Raw genomic sequence first — 22629 nt, forward strand, 5'->3', positions numbered from 1 at the left:
CTGGAAGCAGTGCCGGCAGGGCATAAAAGGAGGACTTAGAGCATGGAGATACTGTCTCAGGCTAGCCGAGGGCTGCGCTTAAAGGGTCCCGACCCCCACCCCGGACACACAGTTCTAAGGGGTGCCCCGCTTGCAAAGAAGTTCTGGCTTGGAGTGCCCTGAGTGCCCACACTGGGCACATCACAGCACTCGGCCATCAGCCCGGCTGCACTTGCCGCAGGCTGCCATCTGGGGAGAGGGAGTAATTGGGGGGCTGCAGGAGAGCTTCCACCCCCAGAAGCCCGCAGAGCCAGCCCAGTCCTCCCCATCGGGGGCTCGTACCCCATTCCTCCCTCACCTCCTTCCACTTGCCCTTCCCTAGCCCCCCTTCTTATTGATGTACAAAATAAAGATAACGTTTCTTCCAACATTGACTCTGTCTTTATTGAAAAAAACTGGGGGAGACTGGGAAAAGGAGGTGGGAGAGGGGAAGAGAAAGGCTGGGAGAGGGGAGGGCAACTAACATGATCAGGGGTTGGGAACAGGTCCCAGATGAAGAGAGGCTACAGAGACTGGGACTGTTCAGCTTAGAAAAGAGGAGACGGAGGGGGGACAGGATAGAGGTCTCTAAAAGCAGGGGTTGGGTGGAGAGGGTGCATTCAGAAAAGTTCTTCATGAGTTCCCATAAAGAAGGACTAGAGGACACCAAAGGAAAGGAATGGGTAGCAGGCTTCAAAGTAGTAACAGAAAGTTGTTGTTGTTGACAAAGCAAATAGTTAACCTGTGGAACTCCTTGCTGCAGGAGGCTGTGAAGGCTACAACTAGAACAGAGTTTAAAGGGAAGTGAGATCAAGTGATGGAGGTTGGGTCCATGGAGTCCTATTAGCCAGAGGGTAGGAGTGGTATCCCTGCCCAAAGTTTGTGGAAGGCTGGAGAGGGATGGCACGAGACAAATGGCTTGGTCATTGTCTTCGGTCCATCCCCTCCAGGGTCCCTAGGGTTGGCCGCTGTTGGCAGACAGGCTACTGGGCTAGATGGACCTTTGGTCTGACCCAGGACGGCCATTGTAAGCTCAGGGCTCAGTGTCGGGGGTCTCAGTGGACCCCCTTGATTTTCATGCACACCTGGTCCTGGGTGGCCAGGCTGGCAGCTCTCCTGCCCTAGACGGCCACTTTCCTGTGCCTAGTGCGGAGATCGTGGACGAGGTCCACGATGTCCGCACTAGCCCAGGAAGGTGCCCGCCTCTTGCAGTCCAGGGGAAGCTCCCGGGAGCCGCCAGCCTGGTCCCGGCAAGAGGGGGTGGGCTGGGGGGCATCGGGTGGGTGGCTCTGTGCCGTGCCAGGTGCAGGGTCTGCTAGCTGGGTGCTGGCAGGCTTGCACCTGGCACGGGCACCGTAGCCAGCCCGTGCCCCTTTAAGGGGTCCGGGGCCGGGAGGGGGGCATAGAGTTTCCCTGGTGTTGGCCAGAGTGGCCACCAGGGAAACCTGGGGAGGGCTAGCCTCCCACTAGTTCGAACTAAAGGGCTACACAGCCCTTAGTTCGAACTAGCTAGTTCGAACTAGGCGTTAGTCCTCGTAAAATGAGGTTTACCTAGTTCGAACTAAGCGCTCCGCTAGTTCGATTCAAATTCGAACTAGCGGAGCGCTAGTGTAGCGCATAGGAAAGTTAGTTCGAACTAACGTCCGTTAGTTCGAACTAACTTTCTAGTGTAGACATACCCTAACTTATTAGTGTAATTTCTGTCCTGTCCTTTGTAGTGTCTGTGTTATCTGTAACACAGTAGTAGCATTTAACAGCTATATTTACCCTGTAACAATAAAATAGTAACTGTTTAAGCTTTAACCTGACTCCTTCAGTTGCTGTAACAGAACCAAGCACAATTTAAAAGAACTTCAGCCGGTCATAAGGGACTCACTGCCCTGACCGTCGGCTGACACAGTCTCTCAAAGGAGATCCCTGTCTCCAAGACTGCACCCTCTAGGCTCCTTGTCTGGTGAGCTCCCCCAAGAACTCCTCTCCTAAGGAGTGTCCATGCCTGCAGACACTCAGGTAAACAAACCATCTAGTCGCCTGCCAGCAGCCAACTCTGAAGAACCGTGTGTGGTACATGAGCTGGAGGTGCTCTGCCCCTGGCACAGGTAATCCATGTCCCCAAGAGGTGGCAGGTAATTAGGTCAACAGAAAGTCTTTCATTGATTAGTGCTGTCTACAGCAGGGATTAGGTTGGTATAGCTACATCTCTCAGGGGTGTGGATTTTTCACACAGTGGGTTAAGGTATAAAAGTATTACCCAAGTACAATTCCTTGCTAGGGACTTGATCCTGCACAGGCCTTATTCATGTTAATAGTGCTACTGATTTCAAAAGCTGTAGGATCAGATCTTTAATTAGGACCTGCTATACACTGTCTTCCCAGTGACATCATTCAGAATCTCCATTAGACTTGTCAGTTAACCATCAGCAAAGAGGTAATGTCTCTCCAACTTATCAATCATTATTGGTAGGTAGTCCATAGATTACTAACACACCAGGCCAATATGGTGCCAATAAATTCTTGATCTATTGATCAAGCAAACTATAAAAGCAAACTATAAGGAATTATTTCAAATATTATTACAATATCTCATCAGTGCACACACAGAAACTTTAAATAAGAAAATCAACATACTAGTTATTCTTACTAAAAATCTTCAATAGTTTCTCATAAGTTAATAGTAGACAAACACATAAACATCTTTCTCAGATGTTTCTATTTAAAAAATATCCACTATACAAAGGGCTATAGACTAATAATCAGCAATTTTTCACTGAAAAATCAAAGCAGTTTTTAAGAAATCCAGTGAGTCAAAAACCAAATGGAAAGAGAAAATAATTTCCATCCTTTCATTAAGTAAAAATTGTTTTAAACAAAAATGCCCTTAAACTCTACACTTCTGCTCATAGTACTAATGCATAATAGAATTTAATGTTAAGTTATAGGAGAAGCCCAGGTTCTTTGAGGTGTGCTCAACCAAACTTGCAGGCATAAAGAGATATCCAAATGGCAGTAGGAAAATGAGAAAGATGGTCCCAGAGGGACTTTTTTCAGCTAAATCGAGATAAGAAATGTCATAGGGCATGTCACACAGCAGCACTGTTTCAGAATAACTGGCATTGTTCCAAAATAACATACTGCACGTCTACAAGCCTTTATTTCAAAATAATGTCAAGCTGAAGGACTTCTTACTCCAACTCATGGTAACCCTCATTTCACGAGGAGTAAGGGAAGTCGAAGGAAGAGTGTTCTTCCTTCAACTTCCTGCTGTGTAGACAGCGCCAGAAGCCAAATTAAGCTATTTCGACTTAAGCTACGCGGTTGACATAGCTAAGGTTGCGTAGCTTAATTCAACTTTCACCCTGCTGTGTAGATGTACCCACAGAAAGCAGCAGCTGATCAGGAACAATAGGGAAAGGTCAAGCTGAAATTTTATTTCTCCCTTCAACTAAGAATCCATAAGCACCCAGCTGGTTGTTCATGCCCAGTCTAGCTAGAAGCTATATACTGATGCCAGCACTCTGGAATTTTCTCCAACACTTTTATTGTTGTTATGTTGAGTTGATGCCAAATGTTTGGCCAGTTCTTTTTGGGGCAGAATAGCTCACAGAAACGCTCCAGAATCCATCAACTAGGTTATGTACTGATGAGTTGATTTTACTGATCTCCATAATCTTAGGGTGTGTCTAGACTACATGCCTCCGTCGACGGAGGCATGTAGATTAGCCAGATCGGCAGAGGGAAATGAAGCCGCGATTAAAATAATCGCGGCTTCATTTAAATTTAAATGGCTGCCCCGCTCTGCCGATCAGCTGTTTGTCGGCAGATCGGGGCAGTCTGGACGCGCTGCACCGACAAAGAAGCCTTTCTTGATCGGCACAGGTAAACCTGGTTTCACGAGGCATACCTGTGCCGATCAAGAAAGGCTTCTTTGTCGGCGCGACGCGTCCAGACTGCCCCGATCTGCCAACAAACAGCTGATCGGCAGAGCGGGGCAGCCATTTAAATTTAAATGAAACGGCGATTATTTTAATCGCGGCTTCATTTCCCTCTGCCGATCTGGCTAATCTACATGCCTCCGTCGACGGAGGCATGTAGTTTAGACGTACCCTTAAAGAAAAAACTCAGAGACATATTAAATATTTGTCTGAGTTGCTGTTATTTAACAGGTCAGTTACACAGACAATCTAAACTAAGTAAGAACGGGTACTAACAGAATATAGTTGGAATTTCCATCCCTGAGGATGACAGCCAAATGAACAGTGAAAGGTAATAGTAAGAGCAACTATTGTTAGACAAGAATTTGAAGGGGAAAAACAGTATGGGGTATAATTGCCAGTGCAGGGCCAGAACCTCAGTAAGAGTAGCTTCAGTATAGTCAGAGTTACATCAATTTATACCAGCTAAGAACGTGGTCCCCAAAATGCAGGAAATATCCTGAACAGGCTTTCTATCTAGTTTCCTATACCTGTAGAAGAGACTAGAAAATGCTACTACAGTATGTAAACATGTTCAAAGAATAAATTCAGGACTTTAAAAAAAACCTACCGTTTTTGTATCTTCATTTTCCTGATATTCTTGTAATTCTGCTTCTAATTTTTGGATTGTAGAGTCTTTCTCCTGGAGCTTCATAATCATAGCCTGCCAATTCATTGTTAATGAGCAACTTGCATCTTCCGGGATATACATTGTTTTCTGTTACAAAAGAAGATTTTCTATTGAGATATACAAGTTATATAAACCGAAAGAAGTTTTTTTCTTAAAATTACAGAATTCCAGGATGGTTTTGCTATAACTTAACAACACCATTATTAAATATGCTTCAAATGGAGGCGGGCTATAAAAGTCTCTGGAGCTGCTCCGTCAGGGATGACTGCTGCAGGGGAAGGAGGTGCCCACTGAGCTAAACTAACAATGGACCATGCCATTGCTAACAGGGAGGGCCCAGGTCCCCCTACTTCCCTCTTCAGATACCCTAATGTGGGGGAGCTGTGATTATTACATAGGGACTCTATAGCTGTTTGGCCACATTACCCTGATCCCAGAGGGACTGTATATTGATTCTGAGGCTTCTGGGCCATCCTGTGTGTAAACTCTGAGGCCGCTAAGCTGTACAACCCTTAGTAAAGGGGACTGCATACTGATTATGGTCACAGGGCATGCTACCTTGTGTACAGGAGGACTGCATACTGACTGAGGCTGCTGGGCCATGATACACTGAATATAGGGGGACTGCATACTGATTCTGGCCAATAGGCTATACTGTGTATAAACTCTGAGGCTGCTGGGCTGACTGTATATAGACTCTGTGGCCACTAGGCTGTGTTACCCAGAACGCAAAGGGGAATGTTTGGACTCTGTGGCTGCTAAGGATGTTAAAATGCGATTATCTGGTTAACTGTACAGTCGATACAATTTGTATCGACTATACCAGTGGTTCGCAACCTGGTGTCCACAGACTCCTCGGAGTCCATGAGGGTATTTCAGGGGGTCCGTGAAAAAAATAAAAGATAAATAAAAATGAACATAGAACCGTGGTCACCAACCCATCGATCACAATCGACTAGTCGATTTTGGGGGCACGACCAGTCAATCGTGAGGCATCCCAGCTCCACCCCATCATTCCTCCCCACCCCAAGAAGGAGCCCACTCTGGCACTACCTCCTGTGAAAATGGAGGTAGCTCCGGCTTCCTGTGGCGTGGGGGAGAAATGCCACAGCTGTGCGCCAGGTCCAGCATCTCAAGAAGTGTGTGGGTGGCTCCTCCCCTCCCTTAAAGAGCCAGTGCACTTCCTGAAAAGTCAGGTGTGTCGTGGTGCTGGGGACTTCCTTCCTCCTGCTTCCTGCCTGCCTTCCTTTATGCAGTGTGTGTGGTGGTTGTGGTGGGGAACAGGGAGTAGGAGTCCCAGGACTGCACACCAGCTCCAACTTCTCAGGAAGCGTGCTGGCTGTTGTGGGGAATGGAGGAAGAGCAAGCGCTTCCTGAGAAGTTGGAGCTGGTGCACAGTCCCAGGATTCCTACTCCCCCTGCCCCCTGCACAGGAAGTAAGGCAGGAAGCAGGGGGAAGGAAGTCCCCAGCGGTGTGGCAGACCCGGCTTTTCAGGTGCCAGCAGTTTGGGGAGGGGGGAGCAGCGCACATGCTTCCTGCGACCTCAGACCTGGCATGCAGCTGCAGGATCTCCAATATGGGCAGGAATTCATCACTGATTCTCCAGTTGACATCATGCAAGGGAATTACTGTGCCCACACAGAGCCCCAGCAGCACTGGGGTCTGAAAGATTTCCCAGACATATGTGATCTGTGAATTACTGTTCATTTTTTCCAACAGGATGACAACCACCAACTATCCAGGTGGGAAGATATGCCTTCTAAGAAAACCAAAAATATGTTTTTGGATCAGACAACTTAAACCCTCTTTTTTTGTACTAATGTCATTTCTCAAGAAACTTCTTTCTGTTGCTACAAAATAAATAGAAAAAAAATCTAAAAATAGGTAAAAGTTTCGTTAATCTTGTTAAAGAATACAGGTTGGAATTTCTATGGAAAAACTTATGCTGGTGTAAAGAAGGTAGGCTTCTCATTTTAAGAAAAAGGGAGGTTTGTCCATTTGTTCAGATCCATTTTAAATGGTCTGTACCAGATAAACTACATTTAGTTCTTGGACAATTTTCTGATTGGATAATATTTTATTCCAGAGTGCCTATGCCATGTTCCCTACAGAATAGCTTTTCTAGCAACATTAACCTCAGCATAATTTTCAGTCATTGATAACTTCAGTAAAAATAATCATCTATCAGCTTTTGGTTTTCTAATTGGATTATTGACACACTCATCAATGAAGATTATTAAAGATTCAAATTGCAACATTCAGACATTTAAAACTTAAGAATTCATGTGGGAATACATATTTCTGTTATCCTCATAAGCATATGAGAAGGATCTTGGAAGAGGACAAAGAAGCAAAGCAGCAGCAGAATATTTGCCTCTGACCAGAGACCAAGCAGAAAAGATGTAAAATATACAAAATATTTTTTCAGTGAAGACAAAGCTTTATCATCAAAACAGTTCTGCAATCTTCACTGCAGTGTAAGCAGGATCTGAATGAATGTGTCCTTTATAGCTAGTTGGAAGTGGTGAGAGACCCTGGGTGTGTCATTGTAAATACAGCTACTTCCTGGTTTGTTTAGATTTGTTAGTTATTCAGCAGATGGAGTGGCATTTTGCTTATTGTAATCAACTTAATTTGTGACCCAACAACAGCTATGTTTGTATTAAATGCAGGGATAGCTAAAATATAGTTACCAATGTTTGTGGGACTTCAGAAAAGTAAGATTGTGCTAAATTGTTCCAACTGAAAAGGCTCACAGTTAGCAGAAAGAATATTGATAATGCAGAAGTTCAACTTACAGAGGGATGAGAATAGGTTATTCTAGTCAGGAGGCTATGGCCTCGCCTGCCTGGACTGGTTTGACCTGTTTTCCTCCTCCCCTCACTGTTCAAAGAACAAGAGCTAAACAGGCATCATTAAGTGCCTTTTCCCTTATGTTAATTGTGCTGTAGTTGTGTTGCTTCTACCCTGCTTGCTAAAATATGAAATCACCGGGAGCTGAAATCATTTGAGACTGATGGGCAGAAGTCACAACCAAGAAGTGGAGGGCAGCGGATCATGACTGAGAGTCAACAGGGTGGTGGCAGAGAAATACTTTGAGCAGCCAGCAGAACAGCAGTGGCAGGATGAGTTGCCAGCAGGGCAGCACCGGAGAGGCAAAATGAGCAGCCAGAAGGGTGACAGCAGAGAGATGTGATGAGTGGCCAGCAGGGTGGCACCAGAAAGGCATAATAAGCAGCCAGCAAGGTGGCGGTGGAGAGGTGAGACAAATGGCCAGCAGGATGACAGCAGAGAACAATGAGCAGGTAGATGGCGAGTGACCAGCAGAGTGACTAAGATGCCTCTTTACCTCCCACACTCAGGATGGGAGGTGAGCTCTGCCAATGCACCTTTGAACTCTGGTTCTGCTTTGACCAAGGACAGCAACTGTGAGTGGGGTGCAGAGAAGGCCTGGGCATGTGCAGGGAACATTTAGATTGCTGGACATAAGAACTTGAGAGGAAAAGGACACGGCCCAACCTACTTGGAGTGGGACTTTTATTCATGGGTTTTATTTATGAACTCTTTGGTGCTTTCCAAAATAATACCAAGTTACTTCTATCCCTTTTATTAAAAGTTTCTTTTTTACACTCAGACTCCATGTAATTACTTCCCTTTAGGCCCGTGGTCCCCAACACGGTGCCCGCGGGCGCCATGGCGCCCGCGGGGGCATTTGCATGCGCCCGCCAGGTGCTCGGGGCTGGCCTGGCCCCGGGCACATGGCATGTGGCGCTTGGAGGGGGGAGCGCCGGCCCCGGCCCCGGGCGCGCGGCGCTTGCGGGGGGGGGGGGGGGCGGCGCCGGCCCCGGGCACACGGCGCTTGGAGGGGGCCCTGCCCCCGGGCATGCGGGGGCTATGGGGGGGCCCCGCCCCCGGGCATGCGGCTATGGGGGGAGGCTGCCCCCGGGCGCCTGGTGGGCGAACGGCCACGCCCCCTGGCACCCAGCGGGCAAACGGCCATGCCCCCTGGCGCCCGACAACCTGAAAAGGTTGGGGACCACTGCTTTAGGCTATCCAACCCACTGATGCAAACATTTTCCTCTCCCACCACTTGGATCATGTCCCAAGTTTGTGTCTCCTTTCATATTGTATTCAAATTCCTCATTCTTAACATCTTGGATTTCCACTTCTCTTTGACTGCTATTTTTCCTCCTCATCACCTTTCTCTGTCCTACTCTCTACAAATTCCATTTGCTAAATATTGACTTGATTTCTTTCACAACTACACAGTTTTCTATATCCCTCTATACACCTGGAAGAGTCTTCATTCTCCTATAATCATATATTTTTTCTCCGACTTTTTAAATATGTCCCCCCCAAAATGGCCTTTTCCAGATTATTTTCCATTACTAATGTTCGCCACAAAGCTCCCTTTGCTATGTTGTACACTTACTGCTATACACCCACACTATGCTATTTTGTGTATAAATATGTTCTAATATCTCCAATAAACAAATTATAGTTTAAAATATTGTCCTGTGTCCTACCCACATCATTAATAAAGCAATCATAACAAAGTGAAAATACTAACATGGTTTTCTGTAATAATACAAAATCATATTTAAAATTTTTATTTATATGCAAATCAAAATTCAATAACTTCTTGGCAGAAATTATTCTTACTGGTAAAATGACATCTAGAAATTTGCTGAAATGAGAATGTGTGTGATCTCTCAGATCTTTAATCATAGTCTCTAGAGGGCAGTAGAATATAATTTCGGTCAGTGTCTCCCAACCTTTCCAGGCTGCCCTCCCCCCCGCTCCCTTCTTTGCTAAGCCAGACAGCTCCACCGGGATGCACTGGGCTCCTGGCCCTACCAGGCAGCCCCACTGGGGCACATTGGGCTCCCAGCCCCACCACCAGTGCTTTTTTTGTGACGGTATTGCCCAGTACGCAGTACCAGCACCTCCAGATGCAGGACAGAGGAGTGCAGTTCACGCTCCGGGGCAGGACCCCACACCTGCCCCTATTACGATGACCTGCACCGCATTCTGGGGGGCAGTGCAGCCCCTTCTGCACCCTGGTGGTGGACTTAGGGCTGGAGACACTTATCATTGCCTGCCTGGGGGTCCCAGCCCATGACAAGGAGGAGAAGGAGCTGGAGGAGGAGGAGGAAACGGCCAGCACCATCACCCTAGAGCTGGTACCCCAGGGCCTGGATGTATCTCAGGCATTCTCTGAGGCCGGGGAGGGATCATCAGGTGAGTGCTCTTAGTTTTTCCCCCCACACAGGGCAGGGGTGGCAGGCGCTGAGGGGCTGTGGTGCAATCGTTGCTCATCCTTCTCAGCCTGGCCCTCGTGTTGCAGTCCGTGCTAGTGGATGCACATGCAGCACAGCGCCAGTCTGCACCACACAACCCCAGGCGGCAGCCCCAGAGCACTCCGGTCTCCTGCTCACAGGCTCTGGGGAGGCCACACACGCTTCTGACTCCTGGGGGGAGATGCCCTCCCACCACTAGCCACTGCTGGAAGGAGGCTGGGGACAAGGGCATGCACATGTCCACACACAGACTGAGGAGTGCCACACCCGGCACATGGGCATGCCTGCACACTCAACACCACCTGCTCCCGGGAACAGCACTGCCAAACACAGGTGTGTGTACAGCACCAATGGAAGCCCGGCAGCTCCAGGCCCCTCTCCCGACCATTAGATCCCAATGTGGCTGGACACTTCCCTTGCCTGCTTGTTTGTGGTACGTGGGGGAGTGGTGTCAGGAGAGGAAGCATGGTTCTCTAGGGACCTCTGGTCCCCTATGAGGCAGGGCCCACTGTCCAGGCCACATATGGCCTTGTTCCTGAGACATCACCGTCCTCTGCCTAAGAACTGTTGCTCTCAGCTCGCTGATGAGGGCAAGGCCTCAGGAACAGTGTCTCCAGGGATGACTGATCACCTCTATTCTCCCCAGCCGGACCAGCTGTGACTATGGGGCGATCGACACCACCTGAACCAGCTGTCTGACCCTGGGAGAGCCACAGGCATCGGAGGGTCCAGAAGGACCTCATGAAGGAGCAAGCGTCTGTCCTCCGGGACATGCAGCAGATGTTGGGTCAGAAGTTCTGTGACGATGCACAGGACGGTCCAGCAGCCAGCCCCTATTAAGCCTGATTTGCCCTGCAGGGCTGTGTGAGGGTAGACCGGCAGAACTCCCTGGTGGATGGGGTTCCCTAGGATCTCCCTTTCCAGTACTCCCACACTTCCAGGGACTGCAGCCTGACAGTGCCTTACCTCCATGAAGAGGGCCCCAACGGTCAACTTTCCCACGCTGAACTGGTTGCCCATGGACCGGTAACTGTCTGGAGTTGTGAGCTTCCAGATGGCGATGGCAACCCATTTCTCCAGAGAGATGGCGGGTCGCATCTGGGTGTCCCATCATTGGAGGGCAGGGGCGAACCAGGCACACAGCTCCATGAATGTCTCCTTCCTCATTTGGAAGTTGTAGAGCCACTGCTAGATGTCCCACCTCTCCATCACCAGCCAGTCCCACCAGTCGGAACTGGTGCCCAGCCTCCAGAACTGTTTCTCCACCATGGGGTTCAGTTGCAAGGGCATCGCCCCCACACACAGGCAGAGGTTCTCAAAGATGAGCTCGGAGTCGAGCTCATGCAGGACCATGAAGGCAGCCTGCAGAAACTGCTGCATGGCAGTACGCACTGCAAATGCTTTGTTGTCCCGCAAGCAAGCAGAAGAAGTTGAAAAACAGCTGTCCAAGGAGGTCCCTTTAAGTGCATCTCAGATAGCCTTAGGCAACAGCACCTGGAAGCAACTGCTGACCTAATACTCTGCCTGAACTAGTTCTGGGTGGCCTTAAATGCGAGATAGCATCCAATCAGTGTGGACACTCTCTTTCGAAATAGCACATTGCTATTTTGTTGCACTTTTTGTGTGCAGACACGCTATTTCAAAATAAGCTTTTCCGGAAGATCTCTTCCGGAAAAGCTTATTCTGAAAGAAACTTGCACGGTAGACATACCCTGAGAGTGGAATTACAAAATGAACCAAAAGAGACAAGATGAGTGAGGTAATATCTTTTATTGGGCCTATTTCTGTTGATGAAGTAGACAAGCTTTCAAACTACACAGAGTCTTCTACAGACTGAGAAAAGTACTCAGGGTGTCATAATTAAAAACATGGTGGAACACATTATTTGGCATAAGTAGTTAACACATACTGTCTAAGAAACCCTTCAGTGTCTGTTACATATCTACAATAATATGACAAAATAAAAGATATTGCCTCACTCGTTTTGTGTGTCTAATATTTTGAAACCAACATAGCTACAACAAGACACTTTTCTTTTATCTGCTGCATAACACACAATATTTTCTTTGGTTATCATAAATATGTAACTGAGCTAGTCACATGAGTGTTTTTTCTCTTCATTTATATGCACTGATATTTCTTTTTTGATCTGAAGTTATAACTCCAATTTAATAGGCTATATAAATAGAAGAATCTGAACTTTTCTTATTGGAAGATGCAATATTTAAAGATTCAATAAGAGTTTTTATTATAGATTAATTTTGTGAATTAAAGCTAAATTCAGTTTTCCATAGATTCTACCCTTTAAGAGACTACTCTGATTTTCTCAGACTCTTTCTTCAATCCTTGTCAGTTTGCAGGATTAAGCTCTAACCAACTGTTTGGGCCTAATACTGCATTATTTGTGTACCTTGAAGTCAATGAGCTTATTTGTGCCAGGAATGCCTTGCGATCTTTATTAGCAGAGGAACTAATTGTTGTTGCTAAAATCATTACAATATTATATATTATATTTATTTTTGAAATTTCAATTCAGTATACTGTTTTTGAAAATCTTAATATGATAATTTCACCAAACAGCCATATCATATCCTATCGTTTCAGCTTTGACAATGCATCAGCACTCAAAATGCTGTCGCCTGTTATTAACATGTTATAATCATTCTTCAAATCAATGTTATAATGGCAAAATAATTATAGTTAAAACCCACCTCATAATGTACCCTAAGAATAGCAAGTGCATCACATAGTTGCTGTTGGTAGCTCTGTCGAATTTTGACTTCTTTCTGAAATTGAAAATTTTAATGGATTACTGAAATATATATTGGATCTCAAGAAAGTCCAGATTATTACAAAAATATTACTTACTATTTTTCCACTGAACAAAATCAAAATGTTTTCCAAATTCTCTTGTCTAAAATAAAAGTTAATGAAGCAGTATTCCTATTACTTTTCTTTTGTTGTTGTTGTTTCTATCACTGGTGTATAAGGATCTCTCATTTCCATATTTGGCTAAATAATTATACTCTATACACTTTTATATAAATGGGCTCCCAAGTACATTAGACACATATATGCTGTTGAAAATAAACAACCAACAACAATTAAATCTTTCCAAAGGAAATACTTGAAATTAAACCAGTATATTTAAAATATTTATATATGTATGAGGATTGTACATATGAAAATGTTTAAAAAGGGAACTCCACACATTCCTCAATTTTTAAAATGTTTTATTATATTCTGTTCACACTCATATCTTGGAAGCTTGAAATTAAATCCCCTTCCTTTACTGTTGTCTTCCCATTTATAAACATATGCTGGACAGTTACTGCAGGATTCTCCAGGAGCAGTAGGACACTGGAATTTATTTTGGTTTATTAATAAAAAGAATGTTAATGCATTTACTTGGGAAATTAATACATACATAAAGAATTGCCTGGATTTTAAAAAACACATAAGAAACAAGGCAAGTTAAATCTTAGACCTATCAACTTTAATGTCCTTTTAATTTAAAGTTTTTACTGATACAGCACATTTTGGTTACTAATTGTAAAAATGTTTTGTAGACATTTATACATATGTTTATATACACAGGTATTTTCCATATGAATATCCACCACTTTTTAAACTACAAATAGTTGGAAATCCACATTTATATTAATCAACATATTTTTGGATTAACTTTATTTTATATTATTACATATCAATAATATGCCCAAACTGGAAGACTTACCTGACATTGCTCAGGTCCTTCCAGGCAGTGGGCTGGTGGTGTGGAGGATGCAGGAGTCAGGATGGGGACTAGCGGAGGGGCTCAGGGCAGAGAACTCAGGATGTGGGGGTACAGGAATCAGGGATGGGAGGAGGGGGCTAGATGGGAGGCGGTTGCTAGATTTGGGGGCTGCACACCCCACCTGATGGTTTTTCACCAGGGCGGAGGGGAAAGCTTCACACTCCACCCACCAGCTTCCACTGCACCCGCCGGCTTCTCTGGGGGCTGTCCTGCGGCTTGGAGAGGGTGCTGTGTGGGCTGCCCACCAGTGCTCCCTGAAGGAGGAAGAGTGTGTGTGGCCTGCCCACTGGCATTCTGCAGGCCCAGCCTGGTGGTGACTGTGCAGGCTGCCCACCAGTTTCTCCCTGGTGCCACACAGACGTGAGGGCCACACAGGCTACATGTTGGCTTGTCCGCAGGACCAGCCTGGAGACCGGGGGGACCACGCAGGCTGCCCACTGGTGTGTGGTCCCCAGGGGGCAGCAGAGGCTGTGTGGCAGCCAGCAGATGCTCCCCAAGGCAGGCTGCAGTGGTGGGGACCATGCTGCCAGTCAGTGGCTGATCTCTGGGGCACTTGCCGCCCCTCTGTGGTCACGTGAGTATGATCGTCCTTGTTATCATACCCCTCTCTTTTCTTTCTGTTTGATACGAAACAATCACATTTCACAGACGTCGCATTATCCTGGCAAAACCAAATCCTGAGATGCCTTAAATTATGATTAGAGGAAGCTGCATACCAAATTCGGTGGTCCTAGATCTTATGGTTTAGAAGTTCTTGAACAAACAGATTCACGGACGAAGAGACAGATAGATGCACATTTCTACAATACAGTAAAACTCCAATAGTCCGGCACCCAGTTGTCCAGCACTCCTGATAGTCTGGCATCAACTGGAACCCAGAACTGCTCAGGTCAGCCTCTCTCACAGCTGGGCCACTGTGAGCCGCATGTGCACTCACAGCCTGGTTATTCCGCTCACGGTCCCCAGCGCGCACAGCATCGTGCTAGCAGCCGGCTGCTGAGCACAGGCAGCTGCTTCGGGACCCGGACATAAGGTTGGGGGAGAAAGGGGATTGGGTGACAGCAGGGAGGGGAGGTGTTTGGCTCTGGGGAAGGGAAGGGGAGGGGAGGGGGACTGGATTGCGCATGGCGTCCCGGCCAGCTCACTGAAAAGCCGTCTACTCAGTGCACGTGCCCCAGCGCCTGGAGGGAGATGCATGGCTGTACCGGAGGCTCCGGGACCCGAGCATAAGTTGGGGAGAGGGGGATTGGGTTGGGACTATGCCCCCTTATAGTAACTCCTGGTACTCCGGCATATCTGATAATTCGGCATCACCTAGGTCCCAAAATTGCTGGATTATCGGTAGTCTACTGTATGTAGTAAAACAATAAGATAGAGTAGGTGAATGAGAGATTGACATTTTAAGAAGGTTACTCTGTACCTGTTTATGAAAAGTTTCCATGTCTCTTAATCTCTCATTAATTAGTCTGTAGAGATTCGAAGCCTGCTCTTGTATTTTTTCTTCATACTGTGCTTGAAGGACATTTTTATAGATCATAAAATCTTGCTGGATGGAGTCAGTCAACTAAAAATATAAAAACTGATACTTACATATACACTATGAAGGACATATTTTTCTTCCTTGCTTATACAAAATAAACTAGTCAGAAAACACTACTGCTTTAATGATTCAGTTAATATAAGACATTGGATGAGTGGCAATTTTATTGACTGAAATGCCTTGGAATTCTTCTAAACAAAAAACAGAATATATTCTATCTGAAAGTTTATTGACAAAAATCAAACAAATTATGTAAAGCAAACTGTAATTGTGTCTGTAGATTGAAACACAAATTATAAACTGTTTTGAAAAATTATGTATTGTACTCTCAGTGTCATCACTAACAAGCTCTGTAACATGCTTTATCATGAATATGGTCATTGCATTGTAGGATCATTACTGTGGGATGTTAAAAAGCAAAGATTGGCATTAACAATACTGCAAGCACCTCGGGGTTTGGAAGACCCAGATTCATAATTCTACAATTATACGAATGCCATTTTGGGTGGAATAAGACATGCTCTGAGAACCTCTACTTGCAAAGTAAGTGCTGAGGAAATTCCTGTCTTCACCAGCTTCAGAGGGGTAGCCGAGTTAGAGCAGGGGTGGGCACAAGATGACCTATGAGCCACATCCAGCCCGCCAAGTCATTTGATCAGGCTTGCAGCCCACCTTGGCAGGGATGCTGGGAGCTTTTGCGCAAGAGGGCCAGTGTAGACAACACGGTATTGTTTTGCGCTCTTTTCCGCAAATGCTTTTAACAGAAAAACTTTTCCGTTTAAAGCATTTGCGGAAAATCATGCCAGTCTAGACGTAGCCAAAGAGTTTCCAGTCTAAAAAACAACTATAACAGGGGAATGAGGCAAATGAGAAGGCCAGAATAGGTAAAGGAAGAGACAGGGTAACAAACATAATAAGATGTATGCCATTTCATAGCAGTGGTCAAAACTTGCCACTGCTTAGCCATATTAGGTTGCAGTTTTCTGTATACCCTATGGCAGAGATGACTTTTGAGGAGAGATTTAGAGGTGTATAGGAAGGAGAAGATTAAATTGTCAAATGCTCTGAAAGTAAGGATAAGAAATTAGCATTATGGATCCAAGGAAACAGAATTAAAGAGGGGTGGGAGAGAATATAAGCAGAGCAATCACTAAGTTGTTTTTAGTGATTGCATTTTGAATGGACTTCAAGGGACTGAATTTGTAAACTAAGGGTGTGTCTACACAGCAGGAATAATGGCTGCTATTCCAAAATAACTATGCAAGCATCTACACAGCAATTCCGTTATTTCGAAATAACAGACGGCTTATTCCAACTTCTGTAAACCTCATTCTACAAAGAATAACACTTATTGCAAAATAGTTATTTTGGAAAAGGGGCTCTGTAGAAGCTCCACTTCCGCTATTTCAAAATAGCTCCTCACCAGGGCCATTCTAGACTGCATTGCTATGTCGGGATACCGGAAGTATCTCGAAATACAAATGCCAAATCCAAGGAACGTGTCTGGTATTTTGGAAAAAAATTCTAAATAGTGGACACGCTCTTTCACCAACCCTGTAAACCTCGTTCTACGAGGAACAAGGGATGGCTCGAAAGAGCACTTTATTTCAAAATTTGGCACCATATAGACGTGCCAAATTTTGAAATAGCCTCTTTTGAAATTAAATCAAAAAAAGATATGGAATTTGCGTACAACAAATAGCGTATCTTTTTTCAATTTTACAGTGAAGTCTAGATATAGCCTAAGTTATTCCTCCTGGGGCTCTAAATCGAGATAGCACATTTTGTTAAGGGTAAAAATCCTAGGTTTATGATGTGAAGGTATCCATTTTGAAAACAAAATGGAGGATTAGTCCACCCATATTGAAAACAAGATGAAAGACCAGTCACATTACAGAGGGTCTGATGGGTCAAGGTTTTCCCGCCTTTTTGTAATAAAGAGGTAAACAAGCTCCAGTCATAACTGGATTTTACCTCAGAATTTTGTACACGGTTTCCTGAAGGGGCAAATCTATGGGGTCACTCTTGCAGAGGTTTCCCCTTTTGACAGCATAAAAGGCTGGCAGCCAAATAGCTCGGGGCTGCCCATCCTAGTGGCAGGTTGCAGCAGCCATTCAGGAGACTCCCCATAAGATCACAGCCAACAGCCTTGCTAATTACTCACCATCAGAAACGGGAGGACTACGAGGGTTCTTCTCAGTGCTCCTCTCTCAAGGCGCTTCAGGAGCCACGAGAGAAGAGGTACAGGTTTGTGACCTGTCCATGACTTCTACTATATACCCCTGACTAATCTTGGGAGTTATGGGATAAGGGACAGTGCAGGGGCACTGTTGGTGCTCTGGAGGTGACAGTGACATGCAGCCCAAGACCCTTGCTGCTACAGGGGAGGGGACTGCAGAAGTCATGGAGGTCCTGGAAAAAGTCACAGAAACTGTGATTTCCATAAACTCTGTGTTAGACCCACAGCCTTAATTATAAAGCATTTCATTGCATCAGTTTCAAATTTGTAGCATTTTAAATGAATGAAAAAAATGTGAAAAATAAATAAATAGGGATAACTCAAGGATTTTCTCCTTGCTATTTTGTAATGTGGTTTTATTAGACATGCATTTTTAGATACAGGCTTATTTTAATCCAATATTAAAAGCTTTTATCAAATCTTTTATTTGTAAGCATCACACTGCTTCTACCAAAACTAGTAGCACACGGAAAGAAAAATTTGATTACAATCAATCTTTCTCTACCCAGATGATTTGAATATTATTCCTATTCAATTAATTGCGTAATTGTTTTATACATAATCTTTTTAAACTAAGGGTACTGTACTATTTTACACAAGCCATTTTTCTATATATATTATATATACACGTAATCAGATTCACAGCTGGTATTAATGGAGCTGGGCCTATTAATATCAGTGCTAGACTTTTCTTCTAGGCTACGTCTACACAACGGAGCTATTTCGGGATACCTGTGGTATCCCGAAATAGCTATTCCGTGTCATAAGTGCAAGCTCGTTATACTGAAATATAACAAGCTCACTATTCTGATGTCCCTGAAAACCTCATTTCACGAGGAATAAGTGACATTTCAGAATAGTTCATTATTTTGAGGTAAGGACACTGTATAGACTCACCCCTAGAGTCCTGGGCATTAATATAAAAATTTAAGTCTGAAAGTCTTCATTTATGTGCATTCTCTGCTCACCATGTTTAAATTTTTATATGTTGATCGATCTTCACATGGATATAATATGTACTCTGAGGAGGGTAACCAAACTGTTTAGCCTTTTATTCAGCTATTCCTATTTAATGTAATTGTGGCATGTTTAATGGAGAACTGAGATTTATGTAAGCTTAAATGACACAATCATAACATAACAGAAAAAAAAAGTAAGATTAGCACTGCCCCCAATAACATAAAGGGTAAAGATGACTTTGAGAGAGGATCTTTCCTCCAATATGGTAAAGAATATCCTGAGATATATCCAAGAGGCTCTCTTACCTGTACTAGAGCTTTTGTCGTAGTAGTCAGCTCCTTTAGTTCTATTGTTTCTTTCAGATCTGTTTGAGTGGCATGGTCTGTGATAAAATAGCCTACTTTTAAGTCATCTGAAATGGAAGGCCTACAAAAAAAACCCAAAGTAATCTTTCTTAATTGAAAAAAAACTTAGGTTTTCTTAATTGAAAAAAGTTAAGTAGTTAGTTAAGGCAATTTTATATTTAAGAACTGAAATTCAAAACAAAGGTCATCCAAAGGACATAGTGGTTTTGACTCATGAAAATGTATGCCCAAATAAATCCATTAGTCTTCAATGAGGATCCCTGTGACACCTTATTCAGCCAAAAAATATAATTCTTATCTAAGAGAAAAATTGAGAAACTGAAGTATGGAGTAAGAAATGTACTTATAATCTAGTTCCTTTGTAATATTTGTTTCATAAAAAGAAGTGTTTCTGATCAGATATACAGACAAACTTAAACTTCAGAACAAAGTCAGCATTATTTTAAACTCAATAAGAAGAGGATGCAAAGAGAAAAGAAGATATTCTGATTCTATTTTGACACACAATAGTAATAATCTTTCAGGGTATGTCTAAACTTGCGCCCTAGTTCAAACTAGGGATGCAAATGTAGGCATTCAAAATAGTCAATGAAGTGGGGATTTAAATATCCCGCGCTTCATTAGCATGATCTCACCGGCACGTTTTGAAACAGCTGTTGATCGGAGTAACATGCTGGCAAGATCATGCTAATGAAATGTGGGATATTCAAATCCCCGCTTCATTGACTATTTCAAATGCCTACATTTGCATCCCTACTTTGAACTAGGGTGCAAGCGTAGACATACTCTCATATAGTTAAGGAAATCATACTGAATTTTAGAGTTGAGTGGTAACTAGATGTTCTGTTTCATGGAAAATGTCATCAGTTCAATTTTGTTTCTATTTCAAGACAGAACAAAAATACTTTTTGAAATTTCCTACAAAACAAAATTCTGAAAAAAATAATTTCATATCAAAGTGTTCTGTTTAGATGTTTTGTTACAATTTTGGCATTTAAAATCTTATTTAGAACATTTTAAAAATCTCAAAGTTGGTTTGAAATAAAATATCTAAATGTTCTGAAAATGTCAAAATATGTTTCAAAATTATTGAGACAACAGGCTAGGACAGATTCTGTTGTCCAACATCCCAAAAAACCAAAAGCAGTTTAAACAAGGGATATGTAATTGCTGCCTTGTTTGCAACCTGTTCATCTACACTTCAGAAAATTCTTGGATGCACTGACTGATTCCTCTGCCCAACTTGAAGCTGAAAACTGACATTCTCCTTGTAAATATCACTGAATTACAAAAATAAATGATACTTGCCTGCATCAGCTGCTTTGCTAAATCCCCCCTTTGGCTCAAACTACTTCTTCAGGAACCACACACAAGGCTAATTATGCAAAGAAAAATCTAATTATATTTTGTGGGGGCATTCAAATTGGATATCCAGGTTACTCTTGGACAAGTCTCTTTAAAAACATTAAGGGGCTAGGGATGGAAGATCTGTTAACCTGAGGACAAATAATCTATCATTTTAAACTCTACAGGAGAGGACCAAGTTTACTTATGTTTATACAATACCTAACAGAAAGTGGTTTGAACTGAGCCTTTTCTCTCTTCCCCATGAAGGGTAATAGAACAACATTCTTCCAGAAAGTGTTCCAAATGAGCTCCTTTTTACAATGCTATGATTACAAATTTCAGCCTGTCAAGCACTTTGACCCACCAACCTTAATGTGTCATCTAGTACTATTGACATGTTCAACAGACAAACTTTAGGGCTAATCCTAGTTCTGTCACTAACTCATTATTTGAGCTCTGAAAACTCTAATAATCTTTATCTCATATTCCCCATGGAATGGAGAGACAAGAACTCTAGTTCTGCCTTTGCCACTGACCCACTGCCTGCCCCCAGACAAGTTACATTACCCTTACACATCTCATTTTCCACATCTATAAGACTCAGATATTTACCACATCATGGCACCACATGTTACCACATCAGGTTGGATTTAAGAATTCATTTGTTAATTTTTGTAATGCTTTTGAAATAATCAAATTTCAAACCAAGTGAATGGAGTTAAGAATCTATTTCATGTTTAACACAACCACTTTTAAAAAACTAAACTTTTGTTTACTCTTGCTAATAATGCTATATTTTCCTGCCTGAAACAACATTACAATGCTTTCAAAATACAGTAAAACTCCAATAGTCCGGCATCCAATAGTCCGGCACTCCTGATAGTCCGGCATCAAAATAGCAAGAGCCTAGTGAGTGAGCGTCAGCAAAAAATGAGTCACAAGGTAACAGCGGCAGCAGCTGAACAGAGCAGAAAGGGTAAAAAAGCCTTAAAAAAACCTAAAATATTACAATATACTGTATATAGTATGCATAATAAAAAGGGTTAAGAACACTTTATATACAGTATATAATGTATACAGTATATATATAAGCAGCTTATAGTACCTCCTGGTAGTCCGGCATATTTGATAATCCGGCACCACGTAGGTCCCATAGGTTCTGGATTATCGGAAGTCTACTGTAGTATGAAAATTTGTTTTAATTACACACTGACTCTCCAAATTCTCTTAATTTGTGCTGACACAACCATCACAGTTAATAAAAGTTAACGTGACGGCTACATTTCTATCACTATTGTATGTACTGATGAGCCTACAGCTTTGGACAGCATTTTCAGAAGTGCTTGCATAAAATAGGTGCACAAATCCCGTTGATTTTCAATAGGGACTGAAATACCTATGTCACTTAAGTAGCTTTGAAAATCCCTCTCTAACTATGCACTGTTTTAGAAAAGGACTACTCATCACTGCCATCTTAATAACATTCTAGGATTAGAAGAAAATGCCAATTTTGGATTAGTAAGATCTAGCTAGAAATGCTGCAAGGCTAATTCTCAAGAGTTTCACCGCTGTCTTTTTAAGTATAGACTGTAAAAATATAGTTAGTGTCACGCTGCCCTAGGTCCTTTACTCCACAGTTTGAGGGAGCAAAGCTAGGTACAACCAGGTACCAGAGCTTGGTGTTCGTGCCGCAGTAAAGAGCCAGAAGCTTTATAGTTGGTTCCCAAGTCTTCTCCACCCACAGCTCCCCTGTCCACCTTGCTGCCCCAGCTCCTCCGCCGCCAGCTCCCCGCGGCGCCAGCCCCGGGATTCCCTTACCGGCCGTCGGCCTCCGGCTCTTCCAGGCAGCAGGGCAGCGCCAGGAGCTCTAAGATCTGCGGGGACAGGCTGAGCGCGCACCCGACCGACAGGCGGCTCATGGCTGGGCGCGGAGGCTCTTTCGCTCGGGGAGGGCCGCAGGAAAGGAGCCAAGCGTCCGAACCATGGCAACTAGCGCCCCGCCCCATCTCCCGGCACATCATTGATTGGAGGACGGAAAAGTGACGCCCCTTAGTGGAACAATGGGGCGAGCGAGAGGCGGGGCTTCTGAAGAAGTCAGGTTCTGAGCAGCGGTGACGCAGTCCGTGGAACTCGACCCCCCCCCACACACACCCCCGTGCTAGTTGCTAAGTTCGCACCCTCCGCTCCCGCTCCCGGGGCACCCGCAATAGCTCCCGCCCCACAGACACCCACCAGCAGTGACAGGCAAAGCAACTCCCCACACTAACCATATCCCAACTCCCATCCCGCCTATCCGCCCCACCCCCCCGCCAGTGACACTACCTCTTCCTACCTGCCAGCCCTCCCTCGGGGTATGTCTACACTACAAAGTTAGCCCCTTAATTCGAACTAGTGGGAGGCTAGCCCTCCCCAGGTTTCCCTGGTGGCCACTCTGGCCAACACCACGGAAACTCTATGCCCC

General features: G+C 44.3%; 1 protein-coding gene across 1 annotated transcript in view; it reads right to left on the bottom strand.

Moving 5' to 3' along the window:
• The window catches only part of C2H10orf67 (chromosome 2 C10orf67 homolog), a 127604-nt gene extending 105324 nt beyond the window's left edge, over positions 1-22280 (bottom strand). The window contains exons 1-5 of the mRNA XM_075922520.1: positions 21987-22280; positions 18762-18882; positions 15138-15281; positions 12633-12707; positions 4561-4707 (exon numbers count right to left, since the gene is read on the bottom strand). Coding sequence (XP_075778635.1) covers positions 4561-4707; positions 12633-12707; positions 15138-15281; positions 18762-18882; positions 21987-22189 — 690 coding nt within the window. The 5' untranslated portion in view covers positions 22190-22280. The remainder of the gene's footprint in view (positions 1-4560; positions 4708-12632; positions 12708-15137; positions 15282-18761; positions 18883-21986) is intronic.
• Between the last annotated feature and the right edge of the window lie 349 nt (positions 22281-22629).

This window comes from Pelodiscus sinensis, chromosome 2 (genome assembly GCF_049634645.1).
Source record: "Pelodiscus sinensis isolate JC-2024 chromosome 2, ASM4963464v1, whole genome shotgun sequence".
NCBI classification, from domain to species: domain Eukaryota; kingdom Metazoa; phylum Chordata; order Testudines; family Trionychidae; genus Pelodiscus; species Pelodiscus sinensis.